Source organism: Clarias gariepinus, chromosome 1 (assembly GCF_024256425.1).
Source record: "Clarias gariepinus isolate MV-2021 ecotype Netherlands chromosome 1, CGAR_prim_01v2, whole genome shotgun sequence".
Classification (NCBI taxonomy): Eukaryota; Metazoa; Chordata; class Actinopteri; order Siluriformes; family Clariidae; genus Clarias; species Clarias gariepinus.
In genome coordinates, this window is record NC_071100.1 from 22,422,374 (window position 1) to 22,441,989 (window position 19,616).

Sequence of the window (19,616 nt, forward strand, 5' to 3'; positions counted from 1 at the left end):
CCTGCTGGAAGGTGAACCTCCGCCCCAGTTTCAAGTCTTCTGCAGACTTCAAGAGGTTTTCTTATAAGATTGCCCTGTATTTGGCTCCATTTATCTTCCCATCAACTCTGACCAGCTTTTCTGTCCCTGCTAAAAAAAAGCACCCCCAGAGCATGATGCTGCCACCACCATATTTAACAGTGGGGATGGTGTGTTCAAAGTGATGTGCAGTGTTAGTTTTCCGCCACACGTAGCGTTTTGCATTTTGGCCCAAAAGTTCCATTTTGGTCTCATCTGACCAGAGCACCTTCTTCCACATGTTTGCTGTGTCCGGCTTGTGGCAAACTGCAAACAGGACTTCTTATGGTTTCCTGTTAACAATGGGTTTCTTCTTGCCACTCTTCCATAAAGGCCAACTTTGTGCGGTGCACGACTAATAGTTGTCCTATGGACAGATTCCCCCACCTGAGCTGTAGATCTTTGCAGCTCTTCCAGAGTCACCATGGGCCTCTTGGCTGCATTTCTGATCAGCGCTCTCCTTGTTCGGCCTGTGACTTTAGGTGGACGTTCTTGTCTTGGTAGGTTTACAGTTGTGCCATACTTTTTCCATTTCTGAATGATCGCTTGAACAGTGCTCCGTGGGATGTTCCAGGCTTTGGAAATCTTTTTGAAGCCTAAGCCTGCTTAAAATTTAAAAAAAAATTACTTTATCCCTGACCTGTCTGGTGTGTTCTTTGGACTTCATGGTGTTGTTGCTCCCAATATTCTCTTAGACAACCTCTGAGGCCGTCACAGAGCAGCTGTATTTGTACTGACATTAGATTACACAAAGGTGCTCTCTATTTAGTCATTAGCACTCATCAGGCAATGTCTATGGGCTATTCACTGCACTCAGACCAAAGGGGGCTGAATAATTATGCACACCCAACTAATACAATTTTTTATTTATTTGTAAAAAAATTTTGGAATCATGTATGATTTTCGTTCCACGTGTACACCTTTCACAGGGTCTTTCACAGGGAATTCCAATGAAATTGATTCATGTTTGTGGCTGTAATGTGACAAAATGTGGAAAAGTTCAAGGGGGCCGAATACTTTTGCAAGCTACTGTAACTGCTCATCTAACTTTATTTCAACTCAACATTTACATTTTAGAACATAACAATGGGCTCTCAGTTCAGGTATTTTAGATGCCCTCACCTTGTGCAGATTTGTTTGCTCTAATGACCCATCTTTTTTTTTATAGTGACGCTTCACATTACTGCTTTTTATAAGCTTCATGGTTTCAAAGACAAACTGGTTTTAAACTTCCAGCAAGAAGAAAAAACATACATTGATCTGTCCATACATCTTGGAAGGTTCAGTTTCATAGTCTACTTGCCTTTTTTTTTTTTGGAGTAAGCCATGCTGTGCCGCACATTCATTTTTATTTCTTGAGGATTCTGCCAGCTTCTAGATGCATTATGGTCGTTTCTGTGTCCTCCACATACTTTGCCTATATACAGTAAACTATTGCGTTGATTGGCTCTGTTAAGTGACGTGTATAGGCACGCCCATCTCAAGGGGAAAGGTGCTATATTTCTTCAAAAAAACGCTAGATGCTGTGACTTAATCGAGCACATAACTTCTCATAACTTCACTTCTACTTAACATTTTGATTTAATTTATGGTGCAGATTTAAACCTGCACCATAAAGTTTCAATAAATTCTGTCCAGAAAGTTTTGCATGATGCTGTGACAAAATGAATCACTTACAGGACCTACTTTAGACTCTGCTATGAACCATGTCAACTCCTGCAGAACCATCTTGATCTGTCTTGATTTAACTACAAAGTATCCATAACACAGTTTGAAAAAGTTAAAATCATCAACATTTCATGAACATATTTTAAACAAAAAAATAATAATTTGCAAGTTGACTTCTTTTGTAATATGAAAAATCAAATTACAAAATAAAATCTTTAATGACACTGAAGATCACATAATAAAGAGTATTGTGCAAGTCATTCAGGGTTGATTTTACCCTTAAAAGCTGAGTAAGTATTTTAGAATTTACTTATAATTTACTGTAATTTAGTTTTATAAAACCTTTGCCTGTTGCAACTTTAATGACGCAGCCTAATGTCCTATCAGATTTCCTTAGAAAAGGGCGTGTCTCTTAAACGACCGAAAATGAAAGTGCGCCAACTGAAAGAGTAAACTTTAAAACAACGCATGTTTACTTTCAGCATCTTCTTAGTGAGGAAATATTTATATATACATCTTTAAGTAAGTGAGTCTTTAGAATTTTTTTTATAGTAATAATGAGTAAAAATTTTACAAAATTGGTAGTATGAATTTACTAGTTATTAAATGAAATAGACTGAAACAATAATGATAAACTGTATTTCAGGGATGATTATTTGTGTGACCCTACTTACTCTCTACTTTATGAAGTCTCAATCAGGTATGAGAAATAACTTTCTCTCTCTTTCTTTCTGTCTGTGGGGGTTCTAAGTGAATTCTATGGTCATGGATTTCTATAAGTTTAAATCCATGTAAGTGGAGTATAAAAGTCAGATTTTTGGTTAATTTTATGCTAAATGATTTTTAGCAGGTTAATTGTCTGGACATAAACTTTAGGGGCTTTAAGACACTTGGTAAAAATAATGCCATGCCAAGAGCAGAAAGCGAGCTCCTACACAAGATGACCTCAGCTTTACAAAATTATACTTAAAAAAACACAAATCACAAATCACAAATAAATACTAACTAGAATTAATATTTACATCTTATATAAAAATGGTCAAAGTTGCTCAAGTTTAATCATGGAAGCTAATCACCTGTTCAGACTTGTTTACACATTCATTTTGTTTTACAACAGTCTTTATCAACATTTTCCAAATGTCCCTTTGGGGAGGGGCACTGACACATTTCTTCAACTTTAATAGTGCTGAAGGACAAGCTTTCTGTAAACTGAGATTATTATTTGATGTTTTATTTTAATGTATTATTTTGAAAAACAAATTGTGTGCAAGGTGACAATAAATGCAGTTGCATGTACTCAACTAGGCAGAGATATACACAATATTTATACTGTATGAATATTAGAATATTAATTTCTGCAATCTTGCAATTAAATAGCAAAATATTTTAAAATTCTGGATTTAGATTTTCATGAGCTGTAAGCCATAACCATTGAAATAACAAAAAAGCTTAAAACATTGTGAGCGGCACGGTGGCGTCACACCTGCAGGGTCGAGGGTCTGATTGACTTTGATTTTGAAAAGTTGATAAATACATACTGTAGGTAGCATTATGCCACCTGTACTTGATAGGAATCTCAAATGAGTAATGCTAGAGCATGTGGCAATGGCTTTTTCATAGCTAAAACAGCTAGGCTATTTTTTACTTTAGACTATATACAAGATTGCTGTCCTAGAGAGTTAGCTCTTTATAAAATTTTTCCTCAACAGGTGTGGATTTTGAAATTTAGGACTATTAATGTTCACTTATGCAGAGTGATTTGGAGACCAGCAGACTCCTAATTCAGTGAGCTGGCTAATGGGATTAACTTTTAGGCTTTTTTTTCCACTCTGCCATTCATATATACCCAAATAGCACATCACTAAAGGGCCAATGTTGGGCGAAATAGCTATGGATATGCTGGACCAATGTTCGCATCAGTGGTTGGCCCAATGTCATTTTGTCCGGTGACCCAACGTTGGCCCATTGGTGGGGCCAAAGATAGGTTGGCCGAACAGTTGCACAATAATGTGGAACTCCAAAGTGTTCACAATTAAATAAATAATAGGACATAATGTAATAAATAACTCTATGAATAAATAAGACACATATATGTAATATGAGAATGATATTGTGAAATAATGGAACATATTTTGAAAAAAAAAGCTTATTATTGTGAAATATATTGCACTCTGCTATATAAATGAACTTATTATTATGAAATAATATTTTATTGTCATTATATTTCCCAATAACAGAGATTATTGCAGAGCCATTTTATTGAATGGTGCTTTTATTTCAAAATGTAATTTTTTCAAAGTCAGTTTTTATTTCAAAATCCCATTTTTCACGATGAACTATTTATTTCATAATGCGACTTTTCAGCAGAATGAGTCGTTTTGTCAATCAACGGCAGTGGGTTGGACCTACACACCTATTGGCAGATCGTTTAACATCGATAAGTTTCCTTGCATATCGTGTGTCTGCTGAGGAGGAGTGCGCGTGAGGAGATGTGTGTGTGCATGAGGAGGAGAGAACAGAGCAGGAGCTCAGCTGTGCTGCAGCCCACCGAAACGCTCTATTGTTTTACCTTTTTCTTTACTTTTACTGTATGTTTTGTATTATCATTTTGTGACGCTGAAAAAGGCTGATAAAGGTTTTGTGCTAAAGCGGCACAGTTTGTGTGCATGTAAATGTATTAATGAAAAATTTAATCCTATTCCAAACGTGTTCTGAAACCATGCCCCCTTTCACTTTTAATTTACAGAGGGAGAGATTTGGATCCTTTCTTGATACAGCAAAGAATTAATAATTACCATGGATGAAAATAAAAAAAAAAGAAAAGGTTGAGCTGAAAATTTATGCGACAAGATGAAAAAGCTTTAAAAGCAGATGCTGTGAAATTCTTTCAATTCGCAGATTCTGTCTTTTGCGTGAGGGGAAATTACAGTCCCGCAGGTTTTGACAGCTCTAACATTACGGTCAGGGACAGTGAGTCTGGATCCTCAGGGTCAGGGATGATGATGACCAACACCTCTCCCCTTCTGTACATGAGCCAAGTGAAAAATCAACAAATAAACTGGAATAAAACCAGAGGCAGCATTAGCTCGGGCTAGTAAACTAGTTACTCATTTTAATTATTATTGTAAACAATATTAATTCAAAATAAGTGTGAGAAAATATTATTTTGAAATAATATTGACTACAATAATAATTACTAGCATGAGCTGATGCTTAATACCTGTTCAGTTTGATTGGCATCATTTTTACTCTGGTAGAGAAGGGGAGAGGTGTTGGTCATCATCAGCAGGCACTGGTTTATCATCACTCACCTGCTGCACTTGCAGCTTACACTAATGAGTGGTATATCTTACACTGACTGCATCAAGATGATTTCTAAAAGATATTGTCTTTATAGTTTTATATGTTGTTTGTCTTAATGTTCTTTCCTTTGTTTTACAAATATGACCCAATATACACTACTGTTTTACAAATATGACCCAATATACACTACCATTCAAAAGTTTGGGGTCACTTGCAAATTTCTTTGTTTTTGTTTAGTGATTTACTTTCTACATTCTACAACAATACTGGGGATTTCAAAACTATAAAATAACACATATGGACTTAAGTAATTACGTAAAAACAAAAAAACAAACAACAGTTATTTGTTATTTTAAGACACAGAGGTCAGCCTTTCTGTAATAGTTCTTGCAAGAACAGTATTGTCAAGTGCATTTGGTCAAGCACCAAAATGAAACTGGCTCTCATGAAGACCATCCCAGGAGGGCGAGACCAAAACCTACCGGCTGCAGACGAGAAGTTCATTTAGAGTTATCAGACCGAAAAATGACCAATTAACAGCACCTCAGATTAGAGGCGTTATGAAGTCTTTACAGAGCATAAGTAGCAGACACATCCCACCATTACCTGTTTAAAGAAGATTAATGCATTTTTTGGATGCCTTTAGCATTCCTTTACAATGTAGAAATTAATAAAAATCAGGAACGATCATGGAAAGTAAAAGTGACCCCAAACTTTTGAACAGTAGTGTATGTTTAGTGATACTTCAAATAATATGCTTAAAAAGCATTTATTTCTGTATTGCGTTATATTTTTATACTAGTAAGTTGTGTGCTAAGTCAAAAGTCACGGAAGATGGCGGACTGGTGTGAACTTCAGTCAGTTCTGCTCATTTTAGCAGATCAGATAAAAAGGGATAATTTACCGGTAGACACTGTACTGCCACCTACTGCATAGAATACTTATTGCACCATTAGACTTAAATTGATACTTCATGCGCTATTACTTACGTCTGAATAAAGGAGCAACCAATTACACAGCTGGCTCCGCCCTATCGCTCTTGATTGACAGAACGACTCATTTGCATTATTAAATAAATAGGCCATCGTGAAAAACAGGATTTTTAAATGAAAACTGACTTTTAAAAAATTACATTTTGAAATCAAAACAGCTGGAATTAAATAAAATGCCTCTGCAATAATCTCTGTTATTGGGAAAAATAATGACCATGAAATATTATTTCATAATAATAAGTAAATTTATATAGCAGGGAGCAAGATATTTCACAATAATCTTTTTTTCAAAATATGTCCCAATATTTCACAATATCATTCTCATATTACATATATGTGTCTTATTTATTCATATTGGAAATTTCAAATTGGAAATTAAATTATTTTAAATTCTTTTTATTACATCAATAATAAGAAAACATATTTATATCTCCAGAAATTTATTTGCAAACGTGATAAAATGATTTCAAACTAGCTGTGAGGGTTTGCCACTAGAGGGCACTGGTTGCCCGGAGTCTTGTTTTCTGTAGTTATAGTTAGTAGACTCAGTTTCCCAGAAGGCACCTCGGTCAGGAAATGAGGGAAATCACCTGAACTGAGGTAGCTCATTAATTTTTCTATGAATAGCTGTTAGTTCTGGGAAACTGGGTCGAGCATTAATTGTGGTAACCATTATGTCATGTCGGGATTTGTCTTTGGTTTAAGTTTGTTATATAACTATTGTTTCAAGTAAGGCTTTAGTTTTTTGGAAATGTTTATATTAGTTATACTTGTGTGTCTTGGAGCTGTTTGGGTATCAGTTGGTTTGTCTTGTAGTATGTAAGTAATGTTCAGTGTGTCTCTAGTGTCTATGTTTAGCTTCCTGCATGTTAAAGTCGGGTATGTTTAGGTTCCTTGGATGTTTAGGCGTTCGTCTGTTTAGCCACGTGGGTGCTTAGCCACTAGCAGGTTTAGCTGCTAGCAGGTTTAGCGGCTAGTATGGATTGGCCTTCCGTGTGTTCGTTTCCTTCATGTAGGTTCAGCTACTAACTTGATTAGTTACTAACCCGTTAGTTCATATTTTTCTCCAAATGAATAAAGTAAACACAGCAATTCAAACAGTAAATAATCTAGCAAAAATGTCAAATGTTACACATGCTGACTACCTTCGAACATATATTCGATAACCCCATAAACAATTTTATTTTATTATTTTTTTACCTTTAAAGTTTCTGGTGCTTACTATGGCAACAATTACTAGGGTTCTACCCTCGCTATGGCTCTGTATGCTACTACACTGGCAACAGGTTGATTAGCCTAGCATAATAGTGCATAGCTAACATATTCCTCACCACATTACAGCAAAACTACTAACTACGTGTTTACCATGTTATCACCCGATTCTCAACACTCATGTCTTAGTCACTGGTATTTACATCTCATTTGGAGGAATATTAACACTATTAATCTATAGTTTGGAGCAAAAAACTATATAGTGGAGGCACAAAACTCCTGCTTGTGTTTAGCTTGGCTCCAGGATTCAATCTGCAGCACCTGGCCTTTGTGGGGTTTTGGATTCCTCCCTAGCGATAAATGCCGTCTAGTGACCTGTTTAACGTGGTTCACAATTGAGCAGATCACAATAAATTTAGAAAAAAAAGAAGAAAATAAATGTAAAAAATTGGGGTCTTATTTTATTTTAAGACACCTTACACCTTATGAACTGCACCACAGTGACCATTATAACAATTGTTTTTAACTGTCTTAATTGCATATTCATTTTATGTAGGTGTTTTTTTTTTACCTTTTACACCTACATCTACAGTATGTCATTTAGCCATGAATAACAACAGATAATACAAAAATGAACAACACATTATCACCATTGTGTTGCTGACATCATAGTAAATCCATTTAGATATAATTTATGATAATAGGACATATACTTCCCATAATATTTTGCGGACATTCGGCCAACAAAGTAGTGCTTTCTGGGTATTGATGTACTAGATTGGTAACCAACCCTCATATAAACTCCTGATGTGATGGCATTATTGAGAAAGCCTGCTGCACAAAGCTAAAGTAATATAATTTAATTTCCAATATCCAACCTTGCCATTATCATTGTGCCAATGTTGCATTGACAAGGGGTTAACAAAATTTTGTCATCGAACTGTTGAACATAGAAAAAGGAAACAGTAGAGGTAAAATGTGCTGTTAAGTAAAAGCTTAAAATATATGGGCAAATTTGAAGAGAAAAAAAAGAGCAACTTTATTTTACTATAAATATTCCAATCAGACAAAATATTAAAATCATTGACAATTGAAGTGAATAACATTGATCACTAACTATACACCAGCAAACTGTTGACAGAATCATGGGTACCCAAGGCTGACCCATACCCACATGGACCAAAGGCCAACCCGTTCAGGCTGATACCACAGAAAAGCCAATGCGGCGCAAATCACCAAAATATCTCAATGCTAAGTATGATAGAAATTCACCACAACACTCAGAGCACCACAACAAACAACACCCACCACAAGCAGCACCTGCCAGACACCACAGCACACCTACAGAGGCCTTGTAAAATAATACCCCAAATGGACAGAGTTGCCCATGTGACAAAAGGGAAACCTGCACAATATTAGGCTAAACATTTTGGATTTTAATGTCAAGGCTTATTGGTGTATATACATTAAATACATTTAGCCTAGTAGTTTAGGAATAACAATTTTTTATGGACATAATTATTACTGTATTCATAGGATCTTAAAAAGGCTTTCTTTTTGTTTCTAAACAGAGTGTTTCCAGGTGGTTGGTCCAGAAGCTCCTCTTGATGTTGTCACAGGTGAAGATCTGGTTCTGCCCTGTTTTATTAAACCCAACACCAGTGCTGTGGACATGACAGTGGAGTGGTTCAGACAAGATTTATCTGTGAACTCAGAAGTGCATCTCTATAAGGATCATGGAGACAGAAATGAAAATCAGGCTCCGTTCTACAGAGGAAGAACATCACTGTTTAAAGAGGAGCTACAGAAAGGCAATGCTTCACTTAAACTTTTAGATGTCCGAATCTCTGATGAAGGAGAATATAAGTGTCTCATTGAAGACAAATCCTGGTCTGATGATATCACTATCCGTGTGATTGTTGAGGGTAAGGTCTATTTCTGCACTTATCTATCTATCTATCTATCTATCTGTCTGTCTGTCTGTCTGTTTTTCTGAGTGGGTTTCTAGAATGGGAGTTCACTCACTGACTGACTAACTCACAAGTTTCCAACCCTGGTCCTAAAGTTCCCCTGCCTAATCAGAGTTAATGTTTATCCTGCCTTACCACACTTAATTTAGCTCAGGAATGGCTGTAAGTAAGATGAATCAGGGAATATTTCAGTATTGTATATGTCTCTTTTATGTAGGCCTGGGTGATAAAACGATATCGATATGTATCGCGATAGACACTTGATCGATATGAATAAAAAATGTGATCGATAAAAAGTTCGATAATTTTATTCTTTGTCGGAAGAAAACAGAGGTCGCAAAGCTAGTTTGGTTGCTGTCATGAGCACTTGCTCCGCGACCGGCACTAGGACCATGAAGTAGCAGGAAGTATAAAAGGAGACAAGATGGCGCTTCACATCGCTCAGTCTGCCCATGCCGTTTCCGACGCATCGCCGGATCTTCTCAATTTTGGGTCCAATTCCTGATTGAGTGTAAGTTGCTAGAACGCGGAAATGTGTAAACTTTTGCTCTGGTGTGAGAGTTCTTACAATAACTCTCGTGGTTATCCTGCCTGTTCGCGCTATTTCCGCATTTCAGTTTACCACTCTATGCGCGTGCAATATCTCCCCTGCACGCTCAACGTGTTCTTCGCGCATGCGTGGCTTCTCGATTCTGCGCACACTCAACTGTCTGCACGCGCGTGCAACATTTCTTTTATACGACGTGTCTTCGGTGATTATTTAATTACTTATTTATGTATTTTATTTATAAATACTTAATTGATTAGAAATACTTAATTGGAAAGTTTATTGGAATCGAACCTAATTCAATAAAATACAGGCATGCATTATTTTATTTTTTGGATCTGTTGTAGTTGTTCCTCTACTACATCAGACGTTCATAATAATAACAGAAAAAAATAGTTTTGTCCTTTGTGGCAGTAGCCAGTTTTGGTGTAACAAGTTTTACATTTTGCTGCCAATTATAAAATGTAATCTGTGTATAAAAAAAAAAAAAAGCCTTATTTGGGAAAGATGGTCTACAGTAGCTTTAAGTTCAAATTTTCTAAAATAAACACTTGGTGGTTCTTCAAGATCTTGACTGTAGCCTATTTCTACAGTTTCCTTTTTTTAATTTTGTTAATTTAGAGTTAGTTTCATTTCTACAAATGGTGCAAACTCTGCTAGATTATAGATAAGATTCCCATTCCCCTGCCATTCTGTTATCGGCAGTGATCGGCAATCGGCAGGTCATGATCTTGGTGATCGGTATTCGGCCCCAAAAATGATGATCGGAGCATCTCTACCCGTGACGGTTGCATTAACAAAGGCATCGCTTTCTGGTAACCTAGCAACGTAGGAAGTGATACGCTAACGCCAATCATGTAACAGTATCATGTTTGGTTGCGCCATATTGTTGTCTCGTGCTGGTCTGCTGGACTTATCTTCATAAGCAGAAAATGCACCTTGCACTATTTTATTACACTATATTAAGCATTTCTTACATTTTCTTTCATTTTGCACCTTAAATGTTAAGAGATAATTGTTAACATTGTAATAATTGTTAACATTGTGACTTTAGACTTATGTTTACATTTGAATTATTTGATTTTTCTATGGTTATTTACATTTCTGTCTTAATAACTGAGGGGACTATGATCAGAGGAAGGTTAAGTTTAAAATAAAAATGTTTAAATGTAATATATTTTTCTCCTGCTCTTTATTTTAAATGGGTCATAAAAAATATCAATAATTATCGATATCGACCGATATGAAACACTGATATTGTGATACAGTTTTCAGCCATATCGCCCAGCCCTACTTTTATGTATGTCATGTTCTCTGGGTGATTAAATGGACGCAAAATGCAGGTATGGGTTGAAACACACACGAGTCTCTTTTTATTTCTTTTCTTGTATATTGAGCTCTTCATACAAAGTTATAATAACAAAAAAAATACAAACACAAAACGGGGCTTTAACGAAGCCTCCTCAGGCTTGGTCTGCAGGCGGGTACGAACACACAAGAGTTACACAAAACTAACATAAAAGTCACGAGGGCTCGAGACAAAGCCTTGGCTTAATAGTCCGGGGAACCGGATCTCACTCCTCGGACTGTGGTAGCACACATGTGACAATGTATATGAAAAAATAGCAGATAATTACCAGTTCCTGCTGAAAGTATGTAGATGTTCTGGAAAATTCTGTTTCACCCTGTCAAGCGCAATGTGCATGCTGATTCAGATCATGACATCACCCACTACCTTTTACTATTTTCCTAAATAAAATTACTTTTTTTTCCTGTAAGACCTCTCCTCATGTCTGTGTGTCTGTGGTGCCACCTGTGCACAAGGGTCGAACCCGTTACAATTTTTTACAAAATCTTACAGATTCCTGGAGATGTTTAATTGCCATTTTCCTTCAATAAATGTTTATGGCCTGTGCTTTATTAGAAAAGCATACAGACTGGCTTTCTGCAAACTACAGATAATTCAAACTTTTTTCTTTTTTTTTTTACAGAATATATGCAAACCATTTCAGAGAATATTAGGTATGGATTTTTTGCATACCTTACATATTGAGTAAATATGGGAGATCCTCACACCTCCATATTGAGAGACTGAACTCTTTAGGCCTCTAGATTCATTACAAATAAAGGGATCTACTTCAAGCCTTTTTTTGCTTTAGAATTAACATAAAAATCATGTTAATTTATGCACTCAATGCTGCATGGCATACAATCGATCAACATGTGCCACTTTTGAGGTTTAACTGAATACAAGGTTGCTTTGATGGCAACATTCAGCTCTTGTGGTTTTTTTTTGGGGTCAGGTGTTTATCTTTCTCTTGACAATACAGCAAAGATTCTCTATCAGGTCAGGTGAGTTGTCTAGCCAGTCAAGCACAGTAATATCATGGTTACCTGTCATGATTCACACCTTGTCTGCCCCCTTTTTTTTTTTTCATGCTTTCACCCCTCCCATGTGCTTATGTTTTCTCTAGTCCGTCATGTGTCTTTTCTCAGGCCCCCATTTCCGCCCCGGTCTGCACACCAGTTTCTCATTCCAGGCTGATTACTTCAGCATTTAAGCATGCACTGTGCGGTACTTAAAGTGCTGGATTATCTTGTGTGTTTTTGGCTTGATTCTCACGCATTCTTGTTTCATTGCTTTCATGTTGCCAACTTCATTTTGTTTTCTCGTCTCATATTTTGGATTTGTTCGCCTTGCCTCGGCTTGATCTCCCGGCTTTGATCTCACGAAACCTCATTTCGACTATGGCTTTGGTTAACTCTGCTCTTTGATTTCCTGGTTACTGTTCTAATGCTTTCTCTTTTGACTACGGCTCTCGTTTTCGGTGTTTGACCTTCGCTTCCGCATTCTGACCACGCTTTCTTGTAATGCTGGGATTCTTTTCTGCTCTGTCCCGTGACAGTTAGCAAACCAGTTAGTAGTTTTGACACTGTGGCAGGTGCTAAGTCCTCCTGGCATCTCCAGAAAGTTGTCAGCAAATAAAAGTGCTCTAAAATCGTCTGGTAAATGGTGCTGCATCGACTTTTGATTTGATAAAATACAGTAGACCAACACCAGCAGATGACATGGCACACCAAATCATCACAGACTGCGGAAACTTCACACTAGACTCAGTGGCGTAGCGGACGGGCCCGCAGGGCACGCACTGCAGGGGGGCCCCGCGTTGTGGGGGGCCCCCAAAAAATTTACTCGAATAAATAATTAAAGCGTTTTTATAACGTGAACGTATAGGACTTTTATTTTGGTAGTAATTGCAGCCTACCGTGTTTGGCGATTATGACCATATCCGTTGTCCTTGTTATCCAATCACGATTAAGAATTTCCGCAACTGTTTAGAGAGTGAAGCTTATGAGCGCAAAATGAGTAAAAGAAAATATGTCAGCGGAGCTCAAAAACGGACTTACCAACAATGAAAAGAGCAATTCAATGCAAAACTACCGAAAATTTTATCCATATTTCTTGCAAATCAGCGGGAAGGAGCTGCGAGAGCGAGCACGGGTAACGTTACTCAGGAGTTTGCTAGCAGTGTCACCACATCACATCAGTGACATTACTGCTTCTAACGTGGGCGCGGCTGTGGTGAATGATACGCTGCAAGGGAGCACTTGCATTTTAAAAAGTTAATGTAATTGCTGTTTTATTGTTGGTGTTTCTTTTATTCTTTTTTTTTTTTGTAAAAAGTTCTCAGTAAATTAATACGAAATAATTACATACTATTAAATTCCACAGTACTAATTCACGATTTTGAATGAAAAGGTGAATCCCCCATCTAATTATGCGGTGAGGTGCCCCGCCTCCACTCTTGCGGGTGGGCCAACGCAGTTTGCGCTATGCCACTTACTAGACTTCAAGCAACTTGGTTTCTGTGCCTCTCCACTCTTCCTCCAGACTCTGGGACCTTGATTTTCAAATAAAATGTAAAATTACTAACTGACTCATGCACAAGGCAGGGCACAACCTGGATGGGGTGCCAATCCATCAAGCTGGAATTCAATTAACCTACTTACTCTCCATATTACTTATCCTGTACAGGGTCATGGGATGCCTGGAGCCACAGGAGGTAGGGTACACAAGCACACACCCAATTTGGAAATGCCAATAAACCCAATCTTTGTGGCTTTGGATTGTGGGAGGAAACCAGAGTACCCGGAGCAAACTCCATATCATCCACTTTGAATGTATTCCTTTTTGTTTCATTATTTTATTTTGTTCAATCCTTTTTGGCACAAAACTCAATCTATAACAAACTAGTTTCTGGGTTTAATCAAATATGAGCAAGTACAAATGTATACGACAGAAAACAAAGTCCTTTATACCGAGCACAAGCATCAGAAGTGAAAAGAGCAGCTGAGTGCACAAGCAAACAATTCCCAACAGACATGACGCAAAAGGCAAAATCCCATGACAAAGCTAGGGGTCAAGATCCAATCCATTACTGTTTTTTTAAGAGCAATTCTTAAGAATCAAAATTTGGTGGCTTATTTAACTGCCTGTGAAAAGAAGGATTTTTGAAATATATTATATGGAAATAAATACCCCAGTGAAAAAATATACACTTTAGTGTCTTACAAATATATTGAAATCTTTGATAGTACATTGCAAATATACTAACAAAATATTGTTCAGTTAATATATAAAAAGTATACTAACGTCATGTTTTAACCAAATTTCGAAATTTAAACTTTAAACATACTTGAAAATAATTATATTATAGTACTTTCCAAAAATATATTATACGAAAATGTACAGTACAGTACTTATTCATATGTCCTTATGTATGCTTATATTTAGTGCACTACTCTCTCGTGCGCGCTTAATCTCTCTTCGAATCGCTTTCAAATTCATTTTTGTGCGCTGAAAATCACTTTTGCACGTTCAAGATAATTTGTGTGTTTAACTTTCTTCTGCGCGCTCACTATCATAAAGCTACACTTGCACGAACTGTAGCAGTTATATCGCTTCAACTATTCCAGCCAACCAGAGACTAGAATCGGAGGCGGGCAAGATCCGACTGACTTTTTTTGTGATTGGCTCCAGTTCTCCACTTCTAGTTTGAATTAACGGCAGGAAGCTGCATCGTTGCGTGTTTTTTGTTGGTATTGTTATTATTTTATTTTCATCGGCATAAGGTAAATTTAATGGTTTTTGTTAGGTAGTTTAAAATTAAGTACATCGTTTAAACTATCAAATGTATTGTCTAATGTGTTATTGCAAAATCTTATGTACTAAATGTACTTTAAGTGAAAAGTTGGTCTAATTTCCAAAGTACACTTATTTAAACTTTGTTTGTCAATTTATTTTTGGTATATATTTTTTAAATATGTTAGAAATAATCATTGTAGAAATGTACAGAAAGTATACATTAGAATACAAATTTTAATACGGTAGTCTCTGTATATTTTCAAAGTTTGGTAAAAACATGACATTAGTTTTATGTATTAACTGATGGTACAATTTTTTGTTAGTATATTTGCAATGTATTATCGAAGGTTTTAATATATTTATAATATATTAAGTTTTTTTCACTGAGGTGTTTTCAATCTCTGTGTAACAGCTACAATCAACACACCAGGTTGGAACTAATACTGTACCTGTATATTCTAATACTAATGTTTGTCATAGTTCAGACAACAGTTAAAATTTTTGTTTGTGTGTTTGTGAGACAAACTGACGTTTTGTTGAACACATACTATAGAACTATAGAACTGTTTTTTGTAACCTTGTGTAAATTAAATTTGTTGAACTCATGAATAAAATCTGCCACTATTTCACTGATGTAATGTGTTTCAAAAACATGTTATTGTGTAGAAAATGCATTTAGCATTTGTAAATGACCCTAAACACCTTTAGTGTACTGGTAAAACATTTGCAATACAGTATTATAGAAGACTGTGTGTATTATATTATATAATTAAGTATATTTGTATTAACCAGAAAGTGTACTTTTTTAGTATTTGTAATTGGCCAGAAGTATAACAGCATGCTTTTGCTGCAACAAGAATATACTCATAGTCTATTAATCATGTATTTGTGACACAGTAAAAATAGCTGTAGTGTACTGACACTGTAAAAAAGAATTAGTAAATTTTACGGTAAAAAAACGGTAGCTGTGGTTGCCAGAAGTTTACCGTAAGAAATACAGTAGCAATGTTTTTGGTTGTATGGGATTGCACTCATTATACTGTATATTTTACAGATTTCAATAGTTTTTTTACAGTTTATAACTGTCTAAATAACATGTTTATGTTATTTTTGTTGCAGTTTATTTTCGTCAAATTCCAGGGTTTACATTGTAACATATGAATCATAACCATCTTTTTTTACAGCTTAGAACTCTCAATCATCATCTCTACAGCTTTATCCTGTATATGGGATGTTTTCACAATTTTCACAATTCTGTGAAAACATCATTTTATCACACTAGCTGGAAGCTAAAAGAGATAGAAGTTACATTGCTAAGCATTCAGATTTTACTGTTAAGAAACTATAAAGAGTACTTTTTACTAATATTTACTAATGGATGAATACAAACCTAAATCAAATTATCAAAACCCATAAAAATTTACAATTTTATTACAACTTAAATACACTTAGTACAAAATAAGTTGTTTACAAAATAGCAAACTTTTAGCAAACTTGATGATAGTTAAGAGTTTAGTAGTGGCCACGCAGTCATACGTGTACACTAAGTACAGCAGGGACACAACCCTGGGGTGGGCTCTAGTGGTAGGGGTGAGGGAGGCTGAGGCTGGCAGGCCTGTGGTCTGCAAGTTGGGAAGATCTACCAACACAGAAGTGGGTTGAGTTCCTAGTGCTCCGTTTTGGTGGTCCATTCAAAACTTAACCCTGGCCCTGAGGTCATCGAGTCTGTTTTCCAGTTTTTCCAGTGACTGAACGTTGGCTAGCAGGATGCTAGGCAGGGGCTTGAGATGTGCAAAAGCTCTCAGCCTGTTCCTGATGTCTGTTTATTTCCCTCAGGCCTGCTGCTTCAGGTCACGTCCTTTGTTCTACCCCAGGATCTCATTTGGCCAGAAGCCATGGTGAAAAAACAGTGTGTGAAAACTTACAGATAACATTTGATCTCTGTCATTGCTAACAAAGGGTATATAACAAAGTATTAAGATGAAATTTTGTTATTGACCAATTACTTATTTTCCACCATAATTTGCAAATAAATTATTAAAAAATCCTACAATGTGATTTTCTTGATGTCTTTTCCTTATTTTATCTCTCATAGTTGAGATATATCTATTACAGGCCACTCTCATTTTTTTTTTAAATGGTAGAACTTAAGTGGCCAAATACTTTTTTGCCCCGCTGTACATCCCAGTACTCCTTTATTTGTGCAGCTAACAAGGTGTCTACATCATATTCTTTATTATAGGGTGGGTCTCTGTCGCACAAACAGGTAATCTATTTGGTTTTTAACCGAAAGGTTGGTTTAATTCCATTTGTCCATAAAATACAGTAACATCTTTTACACGTCCACAGAAAACATACACCAACATGATTGTTTAAGAAATGAGAAGGCAATCATTTTTTTGCTTAAATAAGCAAAAATGTAAGAGTTTTGAGTGGATAATTATTACATATGATAATATTAATTAATATATGTAATAATTATCCAATCAAAGACTCTTACATTTTTGCTTATTTAACTCCAAACTGGGCCTTTTTTTGCCAAAAACTTGACATGATTTTAACATATTTAAACAATACCTAATTTTCATGATTACAGCTCAGGGAAGCCACCCAGTGATCACGATAGAGAGTTATGATAACTCAGGAGGGGTTAATCTAGTGTGTGAGTCCAGAGGCTGGAAACCTGCACCTGAGGTTCTGTGGCTGAATAAAGAAGGAGACCCTCTGCCTGCTGAAGAGACACAGATACACAGAGACACTGAGGGCTTCAGTGTGAAACGCCGCATCACTGTTCATGATTATAGTGACTCCAACAGATTTTACTGCAGACTTCAACAAAAACATCACATGATGGAGACAGAGATCATTATTAAGAGTAAGTGTTTTAAAAACACTTAAATTAAGTATAATTAAAATATTGTATTGATTGTTGTAATTATAGATAAGGTCATTAAAGATGAAACTTGAGCAGGGTAAACACACACTATTCATATATTATATCTATTAGTGTTCTATCCGTAAGAGTCTATTTTGTATGTATCAATAATTTAGCAAAATTTCCTGAAAATATCTGTAACAGACTTGCTTTCATTTTAGGTAAAGTCTTTGAGGCCTGGAAGTGGGACGTCAGCATTTCAGTTTCAGCATGTCTTATTACTGTTGGAGTGATAGTAACTGCAATTATCTGTTACAAGAAAGGTAATCTTAAAATCCCTTTTCTTCACACTCAAACATTAACTCAGAAGGGCTATAAATTAGATGACAGGAGCAGATATGTGCAAATATGACCTTCAGATTATGAGACTAACTATAGCACCAATGAGGCCTCCACAAGGCTATTTTTTAAAGTGAAACAATATTTAATTAATTTGTTTATCATAACATTATTACAGGGAACAGGAATGAATTTGCACTGAGTTTAACAGCTCATTAAACTAAAATTAGCTAAATAGAGAAACAATCTTCGAGAGGTTATACGTTAAGTTTAAAACAACAACTTAAATGTCATCTGATATAATACAATTGTTATATTATTAAGTACACTTCCCAAACGTGGTCATTAAACTACAGGTCAGTTATATAAAAAACAGGTAATTTAATAATTGGGAGATTTTGAATTTTGACTGTTTCATTTTAAATTCATGTTATATGTTTACATTGCTGACCAAAACAAGAGTCAGTGTAAATGTATTGGTTGGATTTAACTAAGCAAATGGTTAAAAGCCTTCTACTTGATAATTACTGCAATGATTTATTTCAGCTGACAAGAAATTATTTAACCCTAACTGATCCAGTGATCATTTTACTGTCTAAAGATATATTATGTGATTGTGGCATGTGGAGAGATGTTACTGTGTTTCAGAAGGGTCAAATTTATTGGCCTGCATTAAACAAAGAAAACAACTAAAGAGATTTCTGAAGCTACTAGAATTGGGTTAAGAACTGGAAAATGAATTATACAAAACTGGAAGGTTAGTGGTAAACCATAAATTTCGAGGAAGAAATGTGGTCGTAAAAACATTGTCAATAAGTGAGATGGGAGATAAGATAAGATATTCCTTTATTCATCCCACAGCGGGGACATTTCTTTGATACAGCAGCGAAGAAAAAAAAATAGGGACAGTAAATGAAAAATAGGGGCAGTACAGTGTATAAATACAAGAGAGAAAGGCAAAACAATAATTGCATTATCAAACAAGCAAATTGCACTAGTTTCAACAAATCGCACAGGGATAATATAGCACAGTTTAAAAAGTCATTATTGCTAATATTGCACAGTTTAAAATGTTATTGCACAGTTCTGTTGCGATGAATTGCACTAGGTTAATGTTGCAGTTTTAAATGGTGTTATTGCACAGTTGATATTGCACCCAAATCCAAGATATTATAACTGTATTGTAAGATAGTATTGTAATGTCATATTAAGATATTGTAATTATTGTAAAATTTCAGGTATTGTAACATTATATAGCGGTATACAACTGTGTGGAATATGGAGACTGGTTCACTTGGAGCAGCTCTGATTGTACAGTCTAATAGCAACAGGGAGAAAAGACCTTCGACATCGCTCCTTCGGACACTTGGGATGTATCAGTCTGTTGCTAAAGGAGCTCCTCGGAGATGTAACTGTTTCATGATCACTTAATTGCTTAGTAAAATCTAATCATAAAAAAAGAACTAACAGCTATGTTTAATAGTGAAAGTAAGAGCATTTCCACACA

At 35.9% G+C, this 19,616-nt stretch overlaps 2 protein-coding genes across 2 annotated transcripts in view; both read left to right on the forward strand.

The window, feature by feature from the left end:
* Positions 1-2,196: 2,196 nt before the first annotated feature.
* LOC128520739 (butyrophilin subfamily 1 member A1-like) lies at positions 2,197-18,182 on the forward strand. The gene is made up of 5 exons (XM_053495113.1): positions 2,197-2,247; positions 2,372-2,425; positions 8,804-9,157; positions 17,492-17,770; positions 17,992-18,182. The coding sequence occupies exons 2-5, from the start codon at positions 2,374-2,376 to the stop codon at positions 18,180-18,182; spliced, it is 876 nt and encodes a 291-aa protein (XP_053351088.1). The 5' UTR covers positions 2,197-2,247; positions 2,372-2,373.
* Positions 2,197-19,616, forward strand: part of LOC128527458 (butyrophilin subfamily 1 member A1-like) — an 88,393-nt gene continuing 70,973 nt past the window's right edge. Inside the window, exon 1 of the mRNA XM_053499842.1 lies at positions 2,197-2,251. The gene's annotated coding sequence lies outside the window, so the exon portion shown is untranslated. The remainder of the gene's footprint in view (positions 2,252-19,616) is intronic.